Source organism: Carassius gibelio, chromosome B10 (assembly GCF_023724105.1).
Source record: "Carassius gibelio isolate Cgi1373 ecotype wild population from Czech Republic chromosome B10, carGib1.2-hapl.c, whole genome shotgun sequence".
NCBI lineage: Eukaryota > Metazoa > Chordata > Actinopteri > Cypriniformes > Cyprinidae > Carassius > Carassius gibelio.
In genome coordinates, this window is record NC_068405.1 from 8,656,931 (window position 1) to 8,681,325 (window position 24,395).

General features: G+C 36.8%; 2 protein-coding genes across 3 annotated transcripts; one reads left to right on the plus strand and one right to left on the minus strand.

Annotated features, from left to right (window-relative positions):
• Window positions 1–802: 802 nt before the first annotated feature.
• si:dkeyp-41f9.4 (PR domain zinc finger protein 8) lies at window positions 803–4,043 on the plus strand. Its single transcript, XM_052567786.1, has 4 exons — window positions 803–1,144; window positions 1,225–1,392; window positions 1,870–2,077; window positions 2,510–4,043. The coding sequence occupies exons 1-4, from the start codon at window positions 1,127–1,129 to the stop codon at window positions 3,490–3,492; spliced, it is 1,377 nt and encodes a 458-aa protein (XP_052423746.1). The 5' UTR covers window positions 803–1,126; the 3' UTR covers window positions 3,493–4,043.
• A 295-nt stretch (window positions 4,044–4,338) lies between these two features.
• Window positions 4,339–12,992, minus strand: rasgef1bb (RasGEF domain family, member 1Bb). 2 transcript variants are annotated; one of them, XM_052567787.1, is made up of 14 exons: window positions 12,716–12,992; window positions 10,035–10,224; window positions 9,821–9,943; window positions 8,818–8,955; window positions 8,225–8,449; window positions 7,489–7,563; window positions 7,276–7,368; window positions 6,907–7,009; window positions 6,698–6,777; window positions 5,727–5,822; window positions 5,541–5,636; window positions 5,336–5,459; window positions 4,887–4,959; window positions 4,339–4,773 (listed from the first exon to the last, which is right to left on the minus strand). In XM_052567787.1, exons 2-14 carry the CDS (start codon window positions 10,215–10,217, stop codon window positions 4,752–4,754), a joined length of 1,431 nt encoding a protein of 476 aa, XP_052423747.1. In that variant the 5' UTR covers window positions 10,218–10,224; window positions 12,716–12,992; the 3' UTR covers window positions 4,339–4,751. The 2 variants fall into 2 exon arrangements, with proteins under 2 accessions (XP_052423747.1, XP_052423748.1); XM_052567788.1 differs by having other exon boundaries at window positions 12,697–12,992.
• Window positions 12,993–24,395: the final 11,403 nt, after the last annotated feature.

Genomic DNA, 24,395 nt, shown 5'->3' on the forward strand with positions numbered 1-24,395 from the left:
GGGAAAATTGAAGAGCCGGACTTTTTTTTTTTTTTTTTTTTTGCTTTATTTGGTAGTATTTCGAATAAATGGTTTTTAAATAGTAGCCTATTATAAAAAAAAAAAAAAATTCACTCGTTCACTCATTCTGGCGCCCCTATGGACGAGTGGCGCCCTGTAGGCTACTGAAAAAAAAGTGCTAAAGTGGAACTATTGCAAGTATACTTAATTAATAATTAATACTAGGCTGCTTGAATAAAATAATTGTTATCATATTAGCATAGTTGTCATCAGTTTCAGAATATGCTGATTCAATAAAATTTAAAATTATATTTTAATTTAATTTTATTATATATTATATTAAAAAATGAGTTGGCTATGCATGACTAAAATAATAAAAATAAATCACAATTGTGAAACAGTATTAAAAACTTTAGAAAGCTCGAAATATATTTTTAAATGGCACATCCAAGTCAAGAATTAGAAGTTCATTTGAAAAACGAACCACAAAAATGCTTTCAAATAATGTAATTATGTAATAATCTTTAGATAACGTTATTTAATGTATTTGTCTGCATGCAGGTGAACACTGCAGTAAATCAAAATTGTTTTGGACGTCTAGGGAATGGGTTTAATTTTCTTTTTAGAAAGCTCACAGACTAGAATATTCACGTGAAATGTAAAATTATAAATGCCATAGCTTTTTTTTTATTTTTATAAAACTGTGCATCGCAGAAAACACCCTTTTCATTTATAGATAGATAGATAGATAGATAGATAGATAGATAGATAGATAGAGCTAGGCTCTTATAGCCTGCAGTCATAACACTAGTCAGTGATGTTTCACGCCTGAACTCACTGCTGTTAGTTAACATGACAGTAATGAGCTCATCTCAGCGATGTTTGAGCCGAAGATCAGTGCTCAGGAATCAGCCACACATATCCACGATTAGCGACACTGACCCAGAACGACATATTAGAGATAAGAGCTCATATTAGAGACAGGACAGGACAGGACAGGTCAGAAGGATCGGGGGCGGAGTCTTGTCACTGTTTCCCGCAGATAAATGACTGCGTTCATCATTTAAGAATCATCACAGCATCCAAATCAGGACCCAAGACACCGACTCAGCTGAGAGGATTTTATATGCTTGAGATGAAAATGGTAAGATGCATTTATGGTGATATTTAAAACTCTATTTCAAAATCCAGGAAGTGAATTTGATTTGCAGATTGTTGTGTCAGGGTCCAGAGGAAAGCGCGTGTTTCCAGAGCAGCATCAGCATCTCTCGAGCCGTGCCTGCAGGAGCTGTGCTCGGACCATGTGCTCTGACACACACCTCCCTCTGCGACAGCATCGCCTTCATCGCCTGCAAGAGCTCGGACAGACGAGAGACCGCCCGTGTGCTGCAGGTCATTAAACAAGCAATACATGACGTATAGACCGGGCTTTTACTCAGAGAATATTTATTAGAATGAAACTTAATTTCTGTGTTTATATTATAGGCTACTTTAAGTTCTATGCTATAAAGAATCTATTGAGATTTTCACCATTATTGCCTATAGGAAAAGAATGAACAAGTAGAAACAAGTATTTTTGGCAATTGGAGTTATATATATAAAATAAACAAAAACATATTAAGTCATATGACAACTTATTATGCAAATAAAATATTCTTTTATTTTATAAGTAGCGCTAATTTAAATGTATGCCATTTTGCTATTGCAAAAATAATATACGAAATTCAGCTTTTAATATAAGATATTTCCACTGATAGAGAAAATCCGAATTTGTGTAAAAGCATGTTTAACGTTACAAATATTTTGTATTACAAATAGTTAATGTATTCATTTTCAGATATTAAGGACATGTTATTTTGTGTTGTTCAGATGGACCCATCAGCGTCAAGCAAATATCTGCAGATGATTCAGTCAGCCAGAAATACAGAGGAGCAAAATCTAGAGGCGTATATGAAGAACGGACATCTGGTTTTCAGAGCCATAAAGGATATTCCTGAAAACACAGAGCTTTTAGTTTGGTATGGGAGAGATCTTGCCAAACTGCTTGGCCTCGGCACAGAGCAAAAGAACACAAAAGGTTTGAATGCATTACATATTTATGACACATGATATTAAAAGCAGTGTTTAGGAATGAATATATCAGTTGAGTGAATAATTCAATGATTCACTAAAACAGCCACTTGTTTTGTTCATGAATGCATCAATGTTTTTGAACAAATTGGATAAGTGAACGATTCAGTGAATCACCCATGCATGTATCATTACCAAAAAAGAATCAGTGTTTTTGAAATATATTTCAAATAGAAGACCTGTTGTTGTTATTTTTATCTGAAATGATAAAACAAGATTTAGACTGATTTTAGGAAACTGTAATAACAAAATAAAGTCACTCACAAATGAATGAATCAGTGTTTTGGAACAAAACTTTTAAATAAATGATTCAGTTACTGCCTTTACATTAATGTTTAACTGCAATGGTAAATAACTTTTTATTTGATTTCTCTTTTAGGTTTAATTTGCTCTGAATGCAAACAGAGTTTTCTCTTTGAATTCCCTCTGTTGGCACACAAGAGGTTTTTCTGCACAAAGAAACCTACAAGCTTCTCGAAGAAAATCACCATCCCAGAATTTCTTAGTCGCAAACCTGCCACAAACTTCCACAATTTAGCACGAGAGCTGGAGAACTGCAGGAAAAATCGTCCCACAGATGCAAAAAGCCCTAAAAGAAGACGTTCTCTTGAATCAGACACAGACGAGAGTGATGGCGAAGCGTCATCTTTGGACACCGATGGAGACGAAAAGGTATTAGTGAAAAGGTTTTGTGTTAATGGAGTGAATAGATGTTCCTGGTCGTCCTCCAAGTCTTTCAGCATGGGCCAAAATTCTCCATGCAGCGTTCCACAATGCCATGACAACTGCAGGACAGACCCAGACAACCAGGATTTGAAATCTAGTACAATAGTGACAAAGTCTGCATTCACCACTAGAGTGTCAAGCAATGTTCAAGGTGACAAGAACAAGAAGAGCGCGTTCACGCAACCTGCTCCTCATATCCCGCTGATGTCAACCAGTCTTACCAACAACCTCATCACTAACCGGACATCTGTCCTCCCCGGCATTCTCACACTCAACTTCCACAGCTCTACTTTACTAAACACGGATCTTCCAAAACATTTGGCTCATCTTTCCAAAGATGCAAACCTTTGGCCCAAGACCTCCCATCTACTGCATCCACACACTAATCGACTCCAGTCGCTACTGACCACCTCTCTGTCTTCTCTTGGGCTACCTTTCCAGAATTGGTGCGCTAAATGTAACATTTCTTTCCATTTGACGTCGGACCTGGTGCAACACATGAGGTCCCACCACAAGCGGGCGCTGTCAGATGAGAGACAGTCGAGGCACAGGGACGAGAGGCTGAAGTGTCCCGTATGTAACGAAACGTTCAGAGAGCGTCATCACCTGTCACGTCACATGACCTCTCATACATAAGCTGCTAGTTTATAAAAAAGATATCGTTTCATTAAATATTTCTCCAACATTTCCTAGAACTATCTCAATAAGCATTTTAAAATTAAAAAAAAAATACTAATGTATATTGTCATTGTCAAATTTAACTGTAGTTCTCATAAACATTGTTATATCGATGTCAATGTCGTCTTCAGGGAATGTGGATGCATCACTTTGTAAGCATAAAAGTTAGTTTTTAAGATTTAGATTTATTAAGTATTTATTTTATATATCAGGACAGTCTGACAAAATTATGCCAAATTATTTGTGATTTTTAAATCCAGTTTTCTGTTTTATATTACACACTGTATTTTACATGTGGTGCCACTTTGTAATGCACAAATAAAAAAAAAAAATAAAAAAAAAAAAAATGCCTTTTTGAAAACATCTATTATTTGTGCTGTCAGAAAACTATTTGATGTCATCACGGTTTTATTGTTTAAAACAATTTTACTGTCCCTTTACTACATAGGTATAAATGGGCATATCTATTTTTAAACATTTTTGTAAATAATTGAATGATGTGACCAAAAGCTTTTTAACTGTAAAACAGCATTAAAATGTACATTAGTACATTTCTATTTTATTTTTATGTTTTTTTGTGTGTGTGTGTGTGAAAAAATCCTGAAAAGCCAAACAGATTACTAGATTAATTTAAATTGTTTAATATTTTATCTAAATTGGTCATGGGATCAATGCTAATTTGTACACTAGGTGGCGCAAGAGTACTTGTTTATTTGCTGTCCGTCTGTGCATATCACACACTATTAACAGAACACAGAAATAAATATCTAAAAAAGTGAAAAAAATAATATGACAACAGAAGAATCTGCTTAATTCAGAGATCCTTTATAGGGAAACATATACACTTGATCACATGAAACTATAATACACAAAAAAATACATAAAAATATCTTTTTTAATATTGTAACAAATATGTTCAGTACACAAACTATTAATACCACTTACCAAAAGCAAAAAACAAAACAATGTAACAGTAGAACAGGTCAGCCAGCGACACGCTCTTAATTCACCCAGGAGATCTATAGCATATTTATAACACATTTCATTAAGGTACTTGAGGTAAATGACACGAGTATGTTTCCTTTAGCATAGTGTTACTGTCACAATGAGAATCCAGCCTCAACTTCACAACAGAAAAAGTGGAATGATTAGAAAAGTCCTTCAAAGTCTTCAGTGCCATCAGTCCTTGTGTTAGGACACGATCCCAAATTCACCGTTCACATTCTACTGAGAGACGACCTGCAGCAATGAGAAACAATCAGCGTGCGAAATCAAGTGTGCATTTACAGTAGTGGCTAGTGATTGTCGTTTAAAAAGTACAACTTAATATCTTAAACAAGGGTTTTTCAGACCTGAGTGAACGGCGCGTGTCTCTCTCCAGATTGTTTTCAGGACCTTCACTCTCATATGAAGCGAGCTGGAGCTCTGAAACACAACAAATACACATTCATTCACCCAAAACCACTAGAAATAACGGCAACAGTTTATTTTAACGGGACAGTTACATGTACTTACTATAGTAATAACAGGAAATTATAAGCAACTAACCATAAACCAAACCCTGTAGTAAGTACATGTAGATAATTATTATTACGCAATACTTATTTGTAATCACACTTCAGTGATGTTTCCTTAAAATAAATTTGAAATATTTAACAAATCAACTAAGGTATTTATTAGGGTGACATCACTGTAATATTTGAATACTGATTTGTGATCAGTCCTTTCTTTTTTGCAAAACCTCTACATCCATTTCACCATCTATTTTTCTAAGTGTAAGTAGAAAGCAGCGGTGGCTCACCATTTTCACTGAAAACTGGTGCGCTGATGAGATACTGAAGGGTTTTCCTGTCTCTCTCAAAAGGACAGATCACCTGCCTCCAGGACAGAAACTCACTCACTTGCTTGGCCAACTCCCAGAATTTCTGTAAGAGGAGGAAAGAAAAGCTTTTAAAGCCAATAGATAACCAAGTTATATTATTGTGGAGTATTAAATTTCAATTCACCTCAAAATTGATGTGGCCGTTAGGCAGTCTGTTGACACAGCCTTCATTCAGGAAGTAGATATCCTTTATGAACAAGCTGAAGAACGGGATAACAATCTGAAAGACAAGAACGGTGAATTCATAATAAATTCACATGCAATCTTAGGTGTTACAATGATACTTTTGTAATTATTGTAATTAAATTACCATTTCTTGGCTTGTGTGTGCTGTACTAGACCTCTGAGTTGCTCCCCGTAATGCTGTGCGGTAGTTGTAGAAATTGCTAGATGGGTCCATTTGGTGCTAAAATACCAAAACAAACAGCAAAATTAACGGTGTGCATAGAAAATCATGCATAGTTTAAAACTGCCATATATAATATCAGGCTAAAAGTCTGAGAATACTAGTAAGAAGACTTTAAATTTTTCTTAATGTAATTCCATTTCTAATAAACATTTTTGCAAATCACAAAGTCACTGTGACAAATTTGCTTATTTGTGTGATGACAGAGAAATGGGGCGGATCATTTTCTTTCAATGTTTCTGTAAAAAAAAAGAAAAAAAAAGAAATTGTTGTACTTCCACGTTTAAATTATGCTGTGGTTTCACGAATCTAATTTCTTGCGTGAGTGGATTACAAACGAAGTCAATGAAAAGATGTGAATTTGCGCGGGGCGACAAAAATGACATGAATTGGTTATCTTCCACACAAGCTTCAGTGGAAAATTTGCATAACAATGTGTCGCGCAAACCAATCAGCAAAGAACTTATTGAGACATCCCGTTGTATTGGAAAAAAATGTTTTCGCAAGTGATGCAAAAAACATTGTTCGATTAAACTCAGGGTTGCACAATTAATCAAATTTCTAATCACGATTACAATTATGGATGCCACAATTACGTAATCGCTCAAAGCGGCAATTAATCATTCAAAGCCCACTTATGTTATTGTTTATTTTCATATAAAAATACGGCATGCAGTTGCATCAAACAATAGCATAAATTAATTAATTGCGATAAGCATTATTATTAAATTTGCAATTACAGTTTCAAGGGAATAATAAATTATTAATTTCTTTCGTCATAATCGTGCAGCCCTAATTAAACTACAGTGACGTGTTAGGTGTGCAGACACCATTAAACTGTTGGACCCCGCTGCAGATCTTTCTCTCTTCCTTACCACCAGGATGTCAAACTTGTCTGTGTTGACTTTATTCCAGGTTTTCTTCAGTCTGGATACAGGGTTCATGTTCATCCCAGCTACACAGGAAAACAGGTTTTAATAATGTGAAATCAAGACTATGTTAAAGAACCTGTATTTTAAACCTTGCATTTTAAAAATCAATTCAAAATCAGAGTTAACCACAATATAATTCAGTATGTACTTACTAATAATGGCCATTAATGAGTTGAAGTTGCCGATGTTGAAGCATTCCTGTGCCACGTCTGTGAAGAACTCCAGCACTCTTGCTCTGTGTTTCTTCTTCACTGGCTGAACACAAACCAGCAGAGGGCAGCATGTGTCAGTCATTGCAAATCATACTGTGTTCTCAATAGGCTTTGCTTCAGGAAGCAGATTTTAAAGTAGCAAACCACCACCTTTGCATCTTTTAAAAGTAACAAAACTAACCACACAGGCTCAGAATTATACAAATGCCAGAGCGGTTACACAACCTTTGACGTCAACAACAACAGACAGATTTTTGCCTGCTAGCACTGCTTTGCTTTATTTCCAAAATAGATGAAAGGTGTGCTCACCATGCAAATTTCTGTGGCTATCAGGTAGCTTAGTCTGTTGAACCATTCAACGTAAGCCTCCAGGTTACTCGCTTTTCTTTTGCTGAAGAAACTCTGAGGGACAAATGTTCAAGTGTCACTGAAATAGTCAAGCTGCTTCTTTATCTGTGGCCATTCTGTTTCCATTCACAGTGTTTTAGGTAATCTTTGACTACAGCTGTGGGACCGGCTTACCTTATGGTTGTCCGAGGGTCTTTTCTGAGCAAACGCTCGTACGAATTCTTCAGGGCCAATATAACTGAGTCTCTCCTAGAAAACAAGAGAGCAGGCTTAAAGTAGTCGTTTATCTGGTAATAAAATATAGACAATCTTATTTCTTTTCCAGTACATATTTGGAGAAATGGAGCATTACGCTACATAACTTGCCAACCGATGGATCATCTGCAGTGAATGGGTGCCAACACAAAACAGCACAATAATCCACACAAATCCAGTCCATCATTTAACATCTTGTGCAGTGAAAAATTATGTGTTTGAAGGAAATAAAACCCATCATTAGGATGTTTTTAAATTTAAATCATTGCTTCTAAAATACAAGTACTACATCCATAATATTGCATCTGAATCAGGAGAGAAATATGCAGTTACAACACCTTAATAACAAACATGCAGCTTTTCACTTTCACAAGACATTAACTGATGGACTGGAGTGGTGTGGATTACTTGTGGATAACTGTGATGTTTTATCAGCTGTTTGGACTCCTTCTGACGGCACCCATTCACTGCAGCAGGCAAGTCATGTAATGCTACATTTCTCCAAATATGTTCCCATGAAGAAACAAACTCATCTACATGTTGGATGGCCTGAAGGGGAGTAATTGTTAGCAAATAGTAATGTTTTGTTGAACTGTTTAACAGTGCAGAACATCAATACTGACAGCCAATCAGATTGAACCTTGCTGTCACTCACCATCTCAATGTGCGTCAGCTGTTGGGCGAAGACGAAAGGGTCATCACACAGGTTCAAAACGCACTCTTCTCTGCGTACTAACTGCTGTTTGGACTTGAGGGCGAGCGGTCTGTCCATGGCGGCGGCAGCGGCGCTGGATGTCGCCAGAGACTCTTCGTACTGTCCGAGGGTGGTCAGTTTGCGTAAGAGGCGCTGAATGAGTCTCTGCATGGCCCTCCGTGACAGCTAGTCAAAAACAACACAACCATTTCCTATGTCAGCATTATAATATCCATTCACGTCTGTACTCTGTAGCCAGAAATAACATTTGGTAACTGTGAGCTGTTGTGTTGATATCACAGCTTGAGCAAAAAGGAAATACGTCAGAGGGTTTGAAGCCAAACACGTACATGCAAATCCAACACATTTGCATTTGGCTTCAAATCCATGTCATGTTGTTGTCCAATATAGCGATATATCCATAAGCCGTTTCGAATTTGGCAATACGTCAATATTTATTTATTTAAGATTTAACTTGGTTCAGAAACAAACAATAACATGATGCAGTCACGGTGTTTGTGCTAGATCATCAGGAAGGCATCATCTCTGCTGACCTCATCTCCGAAAGCAAGACGATGGGTCATCTCTTTGAGGCTGCGCATCATGCGCTCATCCCTGAAGTCGTACGGGAAGGTCTCGGTCCATTCTGTGAGCAGCTGCACGATTTTCGGTGCTATTTCCCGTATTCTTTTCTGTTGAATAAAGGAAGACAGTTTAGCACTGAATCATCTACAGTTTGCTATAAGAGAGTAGATATTGGATACAACTATTAGAACTATTAGATCTGACATTTTCAGATACTAGTAAATTTTAGAGTTTATTTAGTAAAATGAATTGTTTAAACTTGCAATTAATAAATCTTTTAATGCACAAAGAAAAAAAAACACTAAATAAATAAAAAAGGAAGATATTTTAAAGTATGTTGGTAACCAAACAGTTACTAGTACCCATAGACGTCCATAGTATGAAAAAATTTATATATATAACTGAAGTTAATGGTAACCGTAATAATTTGGGTACCAAAATTCTTTAAAGTATCTTCCTTTGTGTTCAGCAGAAGACAGAAACTCATACAGACAGGGTGAACTATCTCTTTAATCTATTTTCTATGAACCCAAAGTTTAAAATGAATAGGAGTGATTTATTTTTGATGCGTCATGTCACATGGCGCTTGCGGACAATTTGGCATATTAAAATAGAATTGATTCATGAGTTGTCACACAGGTGAATGTGCATCGGCTGTTTTAAAAAAAATGATTCAAACGTGGCTACAATCATTTTATTATGTATGACTCTCTTTGAATCATTTGTTCAAGTGTTACATAATGTGAATGTGTTTTTTGCACTGATGCCAGACTTCTTCAGTCATTTGTTATGAATAATCTTATCTTTTGGTTCGCATCCATCAAGTACCTTTCACTGGCCAAGTCTGATTAATTCACCGGATTATCCAAAAACAGACATTACCACATGGTTATGCAATACATCAGAGTAATATTTCCAGAGAAGAAAACTTTGTTGTGATGTAAAATGACTCATTCGGTGATATAAGATTACCTTATCTGTCTGTGGGTCGCCAACCCGGTGGTGGTCCACGCAGAGGTAACAGACGCGAGACATGAGCTCAAACGGATGAAGGAAGAGACGGGAGCTTAGCAGGAAAGTGAAAATGTATGATCTCTGAAAAATGACAGGAAAAACTAAAGCGTCAGTCAAACGTTGGCATTTACCACACAACTAATAATTATCACAGCGAAGTCTGTATACTTACGTCAGGATAATAGTCCACAGTCGGGACTAAGAGCTGTATCAAGGCTTCCAGAGAGCCAGACACAAGCTTATTATCACGGTAGTGCAGGCCTCCATAGTTCTCCTCCACAGGTTGGCGGTGACTATGGCTGCTGCTGTAAGTGCTAGGGTTGAATTTGCTTGAATATGGAGTTGTCTGTGGCATTTTGGACCTGTGGATGAAAATATTAGTCAGCCAGTAAGAAAGTCGCATAGCAGCATCCCTCTGAAACAAGGTGTGAAATGAACACCCACCACCAGATGAACACAGATACACGCAAGCAGTCTGTATTCTGCTTATCTACCAGACTGCCTCGATTGATGCGATTGGACAAGAAGTTGTGTTCAGAAACAACAACATGCTTGAAGAAACTTTTTTCCTTGCCCTGCCAATATTTCCATCGAATGATTCATAGATCAAATGTATTTTAATGTGCCAGAGTGATTTTATTAAACCATTAGCTGTCAGTTTAAAATACGTAAATAAGACACAATGATAGGGATTAACTTAAACACACATTTCTTTTTCCTTTTCCAGTCCATTGTGACATATGCATATGACAATCAACTTCAATATTAGTAAAGCCTCATCATAGAAAACCATGTTTAATATTCGCTGTCACTGGCCAAACCATGGGCCCAATTAACCCATTACAAACCTTTCTAATCTAAACAAATTGTGTATCATTGGAAAGCTCAGTTTTTATTTGTCGATTTTTCTTTCTCCGTTTCCTATTTATAGCTTGTTTGGATTCAATAATGTGCAAAGTGCTTTCTTTAAAAAGAGACCAAACTTCAAACCATTCAAGATTTCCAGATTTCAGTTGGAAATGTTATTATCAGGTTTATGCTGAAACAGTTGGACAGTTAAGTGATTAAGTTTAGTTAGTTGTAAAGTCGCACATACTTCATCAACATAAGCTAGCTAGTGCAAAACAGCACCAACAGGGCAAGTGACACTTTTGACAACAGGTCTAAAAGTTACAAAAGTGCCTCAGATTTACAACGCAAAAGTGTCAGTAAGAAAACACAATGGATGCAATATCTGCATACATGGTAAATGTACTAATATATAAATTACAATAAAATTAGGTTGCATGAACAAAATACCAAAGTGTACAATTATAATAGAATATAATCATTCAATTTACAGCATTTGTGTGTCAACTGAATAAAAACAAAACAAAAACACACCCAATCCACATCCTTTATTCATGATTTTATAGACATAGAGTTTTAAAAAATACAAAAAAATAATGCAGAAAAGGCATCTTGCCAAGTTGCTCCAACTGAAGTGACTTGATTGCACTTGAAGTCATGCTTACAACTTCCCAAATCACAAATGTGAACTTCCCAGGACGAACTGACCACTGAATGAACTTATCAGTGAATGCTGACACTATAATTATTTGTGCAATGCCAAATAAGTTCATTTCTGATATTTTAAAAGCTATTCAAATCGGGACAAAACAAACTAACAAAAATGCAAAAAGGCATTTACAAATCACATTGGATGGAGGTCAGAAGAGTTAATTTCCCTCCTGCTCTGCAATCTCTAAAGCTCCTGTAAACTCGGTGTACTCTTAACACTTATTGGATTAAGGAAGAGTCTTGTGGTCAAGCAGTTTTAATGGCAGGACTCTTTTCCTGGTCATCCCTGCTGTCCTGCTCCATTTCATGTTGAAAACACAAGTCATTTGAGAGATAAAAGGCGCGCGCCTGTGGTTAAAAGCAAACGTTCCAAATTCTGAACGAACCCCAAAACAACTAATTTGACTGGCAACGATGTTTCTATGACAACAGTGACTCACTGACCAATCACGTCACGTGCGAATCTTCCCTTTCGAACTTATTCATCAATCATTAAAGGGATATTTGACACACAAATTATAACCGTCATCATCATTTGCTCATCTTCCTGTTGTTCCTTACCTGTATGACTTTTCTTTCTTGTGTGGAACAGTAAAAAGCAGAATGACAGTCAGTGGAAAAAGAATACATTAAGGTGTATGCAAATTGTAGCTGTCTTCATGTAACATTGTTTTTGTATTAAGAAAATCATATATGTTAGGAGCAACAGGAAGTAGGCTTACTGACTATAAAATATTCTTGGATGGAAGTCTCCTGTAAATGTGTCGCTTCTCTGAGGAAGTAAACATTTCCATTGGAACAGGTCATATTCACTGTGACAGTTTACCACAAAAATAAACAAAATGCACATAATTCATGAAAAGGAAGCGATGGTAAACAGTCTATGTAATTACACGAGTGTCCTTCACTAACTAGCTCTGACTCGTCAGACCAGACTGAAAATCACAGATGGATGATGAGCAATCACTCTTTACACATGTATGAGCAGCACAAACGAAACGAAAACAAGTTCAAACACACGGATTAAAAAAAAAACTCACATCTGAAAAAAAGTTCAACTAAATTTGAATAACTAAATATGCAGTAAACTAAATGCATTTTTGAAGCGAACTGAAATACGTAAAATTTAATACGTGTATTGTTTGATTGCAAAATTACACATTCAGTAAGTATACAAAATAATTATTATTAAGTATTAAGGGCAGTATGACACCGTCATTTAAAACGTTTTTTTTTTTTGAAAGACAGTGATTTACAAATCCCTGTAAACTTACCAAAAAAAGGTAAACTTACGAGAAAGTTGGCGATATGGATATCCAAAGAGGTCCAACAAAAAGACTCCAAAACGCGTGCACACCCCAGATCAAGTTGTTTTCTTACAATGCAAGCTCACTGATATTCTTATCTTTCTTTCGCGCGCGATACTAATGATCAATTCACTGTTAACGAGGCGCAAACGGATACTGTGTGATGGTCTCCATTATTTTACCAATAATCCAGATCGTGAGCATGAGAAACTGATATCGAATTCCTGTAACACCGACAGCATTAAGAAGGAAAACCGGAAAATGCGGTCTCGCCCACAAGGGAAGACTGACCAATCAGAGGCAGGATGCAACAAATTGAAATTTCCCAATGATCTTATTGGCCAACGCGATGTCCATCAATTCCCGAGACGCGCACAAACCACTGACAAAACAAAAACAGCCGCTTGTTTTGAAGGTTCAAGTCTGTACACACCCTTCACTTGTTTTTATTTTCCAGGATTCATCAGTATTCGTTCATTCGTTCATTCGACTCTGCGAATCGCTATAATCTATACACAGGCAGTATTATTATGTAATTTATAGCATATAAACTAAGGCAAGCGATATTTAGTTTTAAGGGGGAAGAAATGTCTGCGCCACTTGTGTCACTGTGTACGCAGTATCCAAACAGTATCAAGGAGGCCTACTGCATTCCCTGAGATTTTGAAGTGTGCAAAAATCAAGCTTTGCCATCTCATAAAGCCTGAAGAGTCACTAGAAATTCAAAAATAGCGCAAGGTAAGTGTCATAGCTTCCAATAAAGTAAATTAAATTAACACCTGAGGGCAGGTGTTGGGCAACACAGTGAATGTAATATGTCTGAGAATGCAACACAATGTTTATAAATCACACATATATATAAAACATATAAAACACATATGTTTATAACATAATGTTTATAATCGGAGCTCAAGAAATTATCTCCTTATTTGAATTCAGCATATCATGAAATTATGGGAATAAAAATAGCGTTTTGCAGTGATTAGATTTTCGTTGGCCAACCTGTACGTTAGCATCACTTTTGAGAAAAAAAATTAGGATTGAATTATTCCAGAAAATAGGCTTTGTTACCAACAAAAGTTTATAATTCTTGGATGTTTTGTTCATAATGATAATCTTCACAAATTAACACAACTTAATGAATTATGATGTCTAATAAAAGCTAAATGTGGGCTATAAATAAGATTTTATTTCAGGCATTTAAGTCAAAAGGTCTTGACCCAATGGTCTTCAATTCTAACTCGCTAGCAGTATTGGTCAGTGAGAATACACCATCTATACGAACACAAAGTTATTAATTTCCAACAGGTTTCCAGAAAACTTCCCCAGTCTGCCACTGGTTGGTCAAAAAGATAATCCCGCCCCAGAATCTACGTCATTGGTTGGGCAAATGTTGCTGTGTGCAGTATTCCCATGGTAAACACTAGCTTCCCACTCTTTCCAGAACAGCTTATTTTTTATTTCTGTGGGTGTGGTCAGAGTTTTAGGTTATATAAAAGTTGAATTACATCAATGCAGAGGTAGGCAAGTCTCATTTTATAAGTAGGTGGTTTGCATTTCAAGCCCGTACCTCTCCAGGTCCACTTAACAAAGTGTCTGTAAGAATAATTCACCCCTGCAAGGCCTTTTCTGAATGATGTGCTTCGCCCACACTGTTAAGAGGCACCTAATGGTGAGAGTTTGACTTGAGCTCAGTAATAGTGCTTCAAGCTGAAGCTCCTGTTGGATTCCACCCACGGCGCTGAAGCCCTGAAACCTTCTGGCCCCTGCAGGGCTTCAGCTACAGAAGGATGGTGTTATCACATATGGTGAACACACATCAACTTCAGCTTACACCCACAAAGACTCAACCAACAGAGCAGAACCCTTTGGGAACTCCAGTCTTTTATATCTCTAAACTAGCTGTGAGGATATCTTCCTTTATAGACTGGGGTTACATAACCATAATCTACGTCAGCACACACTTCACAAGAATGTTTCCGTTGCTATTTTAAAAAGTGACCTTTTAGCTGCAAAATAAATTTCCTGCATAAATGAGCATTATGGGTGGACCGTCTCTGATGAAATTCCTATAACATTCACAGCAGTATAGTTAAAGCAAGTCATAATAAAATTAAGTTGTGTTCCATCTGCACTGATAGCTTTGTGGGCAGTGCACCAGCGTATAGCACTGTTGTGCTTTGGGCATCCCAAGTTCGAGTCCTCGATCGTGGACATTTCCTGATCACACCCCCCCTCTCCTTCTCCAAATTCGCTTCCTGTCATCTTACTGTCCCAACACAAAAAATCCATCAAGAAATCTTTGAAAGAAATTTTTTTTAATTATGTTTCAAATTCGAGGTTGATATCTCAAAAATAAGAGCTTTCAGTAAGATTTTGTTTGGGCGTAGTACCGATTGTTTCCACTAGATAAAATAGATTTTATGCAAAACATGTTTCAGTGTAAATGAGTCTTGAAGTCATACTGAAAGTGTGTGATATAAAGTCACAATTGTGTGTTATAATTGCATGCCAGAATTGCAACATTGCAATGTTTTTCTCAGAATTGTGACTTTATCTCTTGTAATTGTGTTCAAATCTCGTTATTCTGAGAAACAAAATCTAAATCAAAAATCATACTTGCCAGAAATAAATATCAGGATTATTAGATAAAAACATATTAGATTTTTTTATTAAGTGGTGGAATCAGACTTCTGTGTTTTTGTGTTTACTTAGCAAGTGGCAAAACTTTTACCAAGGTTCGTACCATTATGATGAAGCAAAAAACTATACCAAAACAATCGAAACAAGCAAAAATGCTAAACATTCACTTAAGAGAAATTCCATATGACAGTGGAAATGAAACCTGCAAGCCATTAAGGATGAGTGCAATAGCATCTGTTGGTTCCACAATGGATACACTTGAATAATGGGGGTGGGAGTGTGACTCACTGCTTTCCAGTAAGAAAGTGATTCAGCCCCCCGGTTCATTGACTTTCAAACATGGTGCCCTCTGTGTGCGCCAGAATAGTTCAGTACCTCCCTCAGCTGTCCCCATATCCATGGTGACGCCACCACCGCAAATGTTAATGACCCCCATCTCACATGCACACACTCATGAAGGTGAACTATTCATGTCTGGGTCGGCCTATGAAATAGTTTTCCGATGAACACAATTCTAAAACCGTCTCCCCTTCCCCTTTTCAGTCGGAGTTTCCTGTAAATGTACACATGTGAATTATTGAGAAAAACAATAAACAATGAATGTTTTAATCAGCTAAAAAAAGACATGATTTGAGTTCTGTGGTAATTTTGTTGAGGAGTAATTTCTGTGATCAGTCTAAACCATTTCACAAGAAGTGCCACTATTTTGTAACAACCAACCCATTTTATTCCTGCTTTGTTTTTGGTTGCCTTGTCTTTTAATAGATAACTCTTTATGATTTTAATTAGTTTCTGTCTGATTTGCATTCCCCAAACCTAAAAGCCTATAAATAACAAATTAAACAGATTCCTGTATAACACTTAAAACCAAAAGTAAAGTATGTTTTTCAGTGAAACATAAAAGATACTAATTTCTGTAATGAATAAATAAAGTGACTAGGTTCTGACAAGTTACATAAAATATTCTGAAGTCATTTTGTGTGATGAACAGACTGAAGTCATTATTGACTGAAAATCATTTCCTCTGCTGTAGCTATTGTGCCAGGTTGGAAAATTAAACCAATCAAAAGAAAGAAAATAAAAAAGTCACTTGGGTTAAAAACAAAATGAAGGAAAATAAATAGTGAAAAGTTTTTTGTTTTGTTTGTTTTTTTAAATAATCATAAATAAATATATATATATATATATATATATATATATATATATATATTTATATATATATATATATATATATATATATATATATATATATATATATATATATATATATATATATATATATATATATATATTTTTTTTCACATTACATTTGGAATAATCAAAATATGAATATAGTACAGACTTAAAATGTATGTTTGGAGATGCAGGTGGCTGGAAGAGCTCTTAGAGGGGAAGGTAAAAATGATCCAAACAGGATGGGCTGCAACATGGCTTTGTCCTTTACATTTCAGCGCTGTTATGATCCTCCTCCGCCTCCTACATGATCCAAATTTGTTTACCACTTACTTTAAAGAGTGCATAGTTAGAGTGTAGTAACATTCCAACAGAGCCTCATTGTGCAGCCATGCAGACAGATGTGTTCATTATGAGCATGTGTGTGTGTGTGTGTGTTCAAACTCAAGGGGAAAGGGAGTGGATAGCAGTGCAACTCTTCAAGCTCACATACATGCACACGCACACATAGCTGGAACAGTAAGTACAGCTGGCCAGGAAAAACAACAGGGGAGAGGGAGGAACTTTCAGGAAGAGAGGGAAACTGAAGGAGAAAAACCTCAACCAGACAGGATCTCATTCCCATAGTTTGCTCTCTCTCTCCATGTCTCATTCGCTCCATCTCTATCCAATCCAAAGTGATAAAAGTAAGAAAACGGTACAGAGCAACAGCTGCTGCGTCAAAGCATGTAAAAAAAGTGTGTCACAATCAACAGTCACTGGAGACACTACTGCTCTTGGGTGTTTTTGGGATCTTTGTTTACAGTAGTCTTATCTGTGTACATTATCATAGTTAAATTTAACTTCCAAAAAAGTGATAATATTACTCCCTTGTGTATTATAGTCTCCTCTGTACTTTGGCCCAAAAACATAAACAAAGATTCCCTGTAAATATTCTAAGGAACAATGTCACAAAATTCATGATAATTTCCCACCCAAATTATCCTTACTGTAATGCAAAAAAAAGTGTATTTGTGTAATGAAATGTGTTGATGCGGTTTAAGGTTACATTATTTTCCACATAATTTGTTCATGTTCTCTATGCCGCGCCTTCTGAAATGCAATAAATGTTTACGCTCATTGGTCTGAAATGCGAGGTGTGCTCTGACTGGCCAGCTATCCAGTGCGTTGTGATTGGCCGAATGTTTCAAGTGTCTGACGGAAATGTTACGCCCCCTCAACGTATACTGTTATGGCGTGTCCTGGTCAAAACACCGGCATGACAGGACAATAACAATAAAAACTATTACAAACGAGTCAGTTTTTGTATCCAGTGGGAACATAATTACTGATTATAATAACTTTTTACGCAAATTCTTTACATATGTAAACCTACTTATATACTGAGTCAAATTTAAGTGAAAGCCAATCTGGTGATCCACAGCGTGAAGTTGATGTATTTCCTCAGCGACCACGGATCAGTTCTATGCATGACAAAGTGGATATCGTGTTCTTCACGGTGGAGGTGTTCAGCCAATCACAACACACTGGATAGCTGGCCAATCAGAGCACACCTCGCTTTTCAGACTGACGAGCTTTGTTAAAATCGACACATTTCAGAAGGCGGGGAATAGAGGAGAAACAATAATGTACAGTCCGTGGAAAATAATGTGTTTTTTAACCTTAAACTGCATAAACACATTTCATTACACCAAATAATGTTCTAATTAGTAATGTCATATGACCCCTTTAAAACTTAGCCTAAATACTATAATTTTATTATATGTAGTTCATCAAGGTTTTCACAGTGAGCTCTTTGCTTTTCAAACAGACTTTGAAGTCTTGTCCTGTCATCAAGACAAACAGTCTGGAAACCTTATGTGGGCCTCAGCAGTACAATCACAGAAGCTGTGAGAGAGCGTCTACCGCAGAGCTCCTGCCAGCCAAATCACCAGAAAAACAAACAATCTCCAGAGATGGCCTTAACCTTACACTGAAGAAAAACAGCAGATGACCTCACATGCCAGAGAATGGCTAAATGTCCTTTCTGCTTATTCAGCCACAGCTTTTGGTGTCCACTGCCATAGTGTTCATGGAAAGCAATGCTAATGGCTTTGTTATGGCAATGTGCTACTTCATTGAAGACATTTGTGCGGATAAAGGTGTGTTGGCTTCCCCTGGTGAGGATCTCTGTGTTTGTAAGGGCCTCTGTATTTTTTTGAAAAGGCTTGTTAAAAGCAGCCCGCCTTGAGAGGTGGAAATGGGGCCAAAGTGGTAAACACAGCTGTGGCAGACCTCTATTGTCTTTAGCCACTCATACAGGGCTTCACGGAAAACACACAAAGAACACCTGAGAACTCCAAAGAAAACACTAAGACTAGACATAAAAAAATAGCAAATGGTGTATTTAATGTAAGATAATACTAGTTATGGTAAAAAAAAAAAGGTTTGATTGCAAATTTTCTAGAAAAAAGGATGTTGAACGTGTTTCAGGAAGTGCGGTTTCCAGGTGGTGGTTATCATAATACGGCATTTGTTCCTGAACAGTTGTCAAACTCTCCCTTCCTGTTTTCTCTTTCTGTTTTCTGCTGCATTAATATCTGCCTGGTTCTCGGTCTAGGAAGACCTTAGGCATCAATCAGTCAATGACCTGATTTTGGATGCACACACACACACACACACACACACAGATAGTCTGGTGCACTATCCTTATAGTGAGTCTACATAGTCGAAATTTTTTTTATACTGTACAAACTGTATTTTATATCGCCCTACAGCAACCCTACACCTAACCCTACCCCTCACAGAAAATTTTCTGCATTTTTACAATCTCAAAAAAACTCATTCTGTATGACATATAAGCTTTTGTACCCGTGAAGACCTCAGTTTAGGTCTCCATGATGACACAAGTCCCCATGAGTTGGTGTGCATTCAGGTTTAAGTCCCCACCAGTGTAAGAAAAACCTGTACACACACACACACACACACACACGAACACGTTTAGTGAGATAAAGAGCTTGGATCATCTCTTGCTCAGTGTCCCAGACAGACTGTTTTTGCTGTGTGTCTTTGTCCAAAATCAGCACAGCAGAGATTATGCTCACTGAATATCCCTCCACATCCTCTCGGCTGAGATAAACTGCTTATAATATCAGTAAATCATTTATAATTGTTAGTATTCTATAATGTGGTGTTTGGGATGAACATGTTTCCCTGTCTACACAGTTCTGTTACATAGGTTCAGCACTTTGTAGGGTTTGTGAGTTATGGTTAGTTCTGTTAAGGGGAAGGTACCCTAAATATCCAGTACATAGCCGGTTCCCATAAATAATCTTATAACCTAGGAAAACAACTTGTGAGGAAATTGTCACTGGTGCTTGTCGGTGCAAAACTCTTGCTTACCTCAGTGATCCAAAAGTTAGCAAGGTCTTCTGAGTCACTAAGGTGTTGTTAGGGAGTTCAAGGTGATTGAAAGGTTATTGCATAACTTTCTGGTCACTAGATATTGATCTACCCTAATGTAAGTGTTTAGGATTTCTTTTATATAAAAATGGTTAGTCTGGTATCTTTGAATAGTAGTAGCTCACTTCTCCAATTGCAAGCTGGGTCAAACGATATGCTGAAGTTTAATACTTACAGTAATAATAAGAGTAGTAATAGTGGTTCTGCACCATAAATACGGCTCGGGCTCTAAAACCTGTTATTGTGTCCATCTTGTGTGTCTCCTTCGGTCTAATCAGTGTAGTGTAAAGTGTCTCTGCCCCTGGGATTTAAAATTGTAATCCTCCACTAGCTTCTGTTGGGGGGAGACTCACCTATGGAAATAGAAAAGTGGGGGCTTTCATTAATCTCCTTTACATCAGATCCCTTTAGTGTCAGCACAGAGATCAGCTTTTCTCTTCTCAATCACAGACACATCCATTCACTCACACAACGGCCGATGAAAAACAAAAAACAGGGATTTGTTGGATATTCTCCACCACTAAATACCCAAACTCCCTGCTAATGTTTTTATCCTGGTTAAACAGGAATTGACACACACAGATGCATGCATGTATGAAATAGGTCACAACTACTCATTTTAAGATTTTTGCTGTTTCCCTGCCTCTCTTTCTTCATTATATGTATTTAATGGATGCACGATGCAGTTGTTCATCCCGAGCAGTGTTTCAGGGCCACCAGCTGGCCCTTCCCTCCATCAGGCGTCTAGATGGAGAAGATCAGATGTCAGAGGAATTCCCCTGAGCACTGAGGCCTCGGTCTAATAGTGTAGCCTTCATCTGCAGTGTCTTGCAGGCATTCAGATCAACGTTGATTGATTTTGAATGCAATCTAGAATATCAGTCAGATTGTGTTTACATGTTTGTTTGTATTTGTACACATGCCAATGCTAAATGCTTTAGGTTAGTGGTTTTCAAAAATAGATCGCAGCTCTGTTCTGATAGGGTGGCAGACAGCAGGTCTGCAATACTAAATACATTTCAGGGTCATTTTTTGTGTTCTAAACCCAGCATGCTGAAATATCATTTACCAAATATACAAATCCCTACTGTTCCAAAGAGTGGGGTCAGTAAGTGTTTAATGCTGGCTAAGGCTGTATTTATTTGATACAAAAAAAGACAGTAAAAAACAAACAAACAAAAAACGTAATACTGTGAATTAATAATAGAATTTAGAATTTTTAACTTTTAATACAATTTAAAATGTTTTTTATTTATGTGATTTAAAGCTTGAATTTTTTTAGCAACATAACTATGTTTTCAGTGTCACATGATCCTTCAGAAATCATTTAAGTTCAAAAGAGCAGCATTTATAAAACAAAACAAACACACACACACACACACACACACATATATATATATATATATTTGCAACAATATAGTTAGTCATCCTTGCTGAATTGCTGAAAAAGTATTAATATATAAAAAAAACTCACTGACCTCAAGCTTGTATTTCTAATATACAAGTGCTCTACATACTGTATATTTTTACATTCAACCAATGTCATGTTAATAATTTTCCATATTTCTAAGTATGTGGTCTGTGGTAATTTTAATGTGTCATTTTAAAGGACACCAAAGCTTTAGTGCAACCAAATGCTAAGCAATAACTCTGTGTTTATAAATGGTTAAAATTCCTTCTAAAAGTTCATCAAAGAGAACATATCAGTATTAGCAGGAGCGTTTTCTGTCTGGCTTTAATTGTTTTGCTATTGCACAATCCCAGACTTATTCCAGAGGCCTGCTGTCTACGTACTCTCCGGATATGGCCTGTCTCATGGCAGTCAGAGCTCCAAAAAAGTGGATTGTTATGCAATCTGGTGTTAGCCTACACCACGATCCACGAATAAAGTATGCATGTAGCCCAGTTACTCTGTCCAGAGCAGGCTTTTTCCATCCACTGCATATTGAAATAATTAAGAGTGTTTGGAGGCCGACACTGATCTGTCAAATCAGAACTTGTGGGTTTTGGAGCAGTCTCAGGGACATTGCATATTTGGTAATCTCCGAAAAGTAGGCCTTTTGGGGGGAAAAAAAAGTACCCTTCTTTTTCGTTATGCAACCATTTCAGGGTCAGTAATGTGTTTGAAACATCCCTATTTGCTCTTAAAACGTAGCGTTACTTAGTTTAAATAATCAGGTCCCATAACATTAGCTGATCATATAGTTTGTAAAATGTAAAACTTGTGTAGTTAATGCAACAGTTCAACCAAAAAAAGAAAAGAAAATTTGCTTAAAATGTAGGCCTAGTCGCCCTCAGGCCACCCCAGATGTAGATGAGTTTGTTTCTTCATCAGAACAGATTTGGAGAAATGTAGCTTTACTTCATTTATTAACCAGTGGACGCTCTGTAGTGAATGGGTGCCGTCAGAATGAGAGTCCAAACATCTGATAAAAACATCACAATAATCCACACCACTCAAGTCCATCAGTTTACATCGTGTGAAGCAAAAAGCTTTGTGTTTGTAACAACCAAATCCATCATTAAGATGTATACATTTTAACAATACTGGTAAAAATATGAGTATGTAATACATAATAACGCTTCCTCCAGTGAAAATCCCCCGTTATAATCTCAGATCAAATCCACCAACATATTTGTTTAGAACTGTTTTTGGAGCATTTCCCTTGTAATCAATGCTTGATCTGCACATACTTCTTTCCTGATTCAGGTGAGACATCTTCCTCACTGGCGGAAACAATATATTATTGACTTGTATTTTAGCTGGAAGCAAGAGTTTGAAGTTAAAAATGTCTTAATGATAGTTTTGTTTCTCAAAAACATACAGCATTACACTTTACAAGACAGTAACTGATGGACTGGCGTTGTGTGGATTACTTGTGGATTACTGTGATGTATTTATCAGCTGTTTGGACTCTCATTCTGACGGCACCCATTCACTGCAGAGGATCCACTGGTGAGCAAGTGATGTAATGCTGATGTAATCCAAATCTGTTCTAAAGAAGAAACAAACTCATCTACATCTTGGATAACCTGAGGATGAGTAAATTATCAGCTAATTTTCAATTTAGTGTGAACTACTCCTTTAAGAACATGCTTCAGTGAAGACATATTTACGTTTGGAAAAATGATCCATAAGTCTTTCCTGATGTAGCGGTTGATCTCCACCCACCACATCCAAATTAATGACAGTAAACACATGGCCCAGAACATGCTGCTCTATATCACAGGATACAGGCCTGGCTTGTGTTCGTTTGGAACAATTATGGACATCAAAATTAAGTCACCAGTTTCTCCGAACTGCCCCAGTGCTGACCTAGCTACATTCTCTTCCCAATCATTTGGATCCCGGCCACTTCATTGGCACTCAAAAACAACAGGTTTTTAAAGCGTTGGCAATAACAAACATGTTTTCCCTGAACGCTATTTATAAGAGTGTTAAGATGATTCAGTAGTGCATCTGAAATCACAGAACTTTTATGTATTTTCATGTTAAAGAACAAGGCAGATGGAACCCCCTCATATTAAAAGACAACCAGTTTAACCACACAACAGGGAGTCATTATTGACAGCAGTTGGATTTGAGTCAGAAATTAAAATGTATTCGGGGGAATTTTGCCCCGGAGAAAATACTGCTTCAATATATTATTATTTTTTTAATGTGTTACCTAACATTTGCTTTTCTTGGCATATCTACATATGGCTGGGTTCATTTCGGGCTTATTGCCTCTGCACGCACTATCATGGACTGTAGCTATCAGATACACAGTCTGTATTTGCTGTTTGAGTTCCCTAATAAAAACTGAACCATGATGGTCTCAGGTAATAATCATGGTACTTTTGTGATATGATATTTATATACTGTGGAAATACTCTGAAGGAATACCATCCATGCTACAGCTACATTGCTTAAACACCCTCTGTTCATGGAGATGTTGTGATAATGTCGTATCTTATGTATTTAACACAGTATATCTTCTTGTATGTTTATTCAAATGATTAAAAAGAAACAATATGTGAACTTGGTCTACTTGTTGTTGGGCAAATACAAAAAAAAAAAAAAAGTGATTTAGTCACAGTGGCCTTAGAATAAAATGTATTGAACTTCTTACCTATAACATTAGTTGTGATCTGTGTGTTAAGGTCTTGTTTCAAAGGAATTAAGAAAGCTAATACTTAATTATTATCTCCATAAAGACACGTGCTACGAAGGAAGCAATATTAGATTCAGTGCAGGAGTTCACTGAAAAAAAACTGTTCAGCGTTAAATCACGTTTTAACACGTTATGTAGTGTGGTCACGCCCCCTCGTGGTCATTGTACAAAAATAAATAGACTATAAACAAACACATCACTAAACGCAGATATTGAATTTGTCTATTTTATAATATCATATTTTAAAATAATATT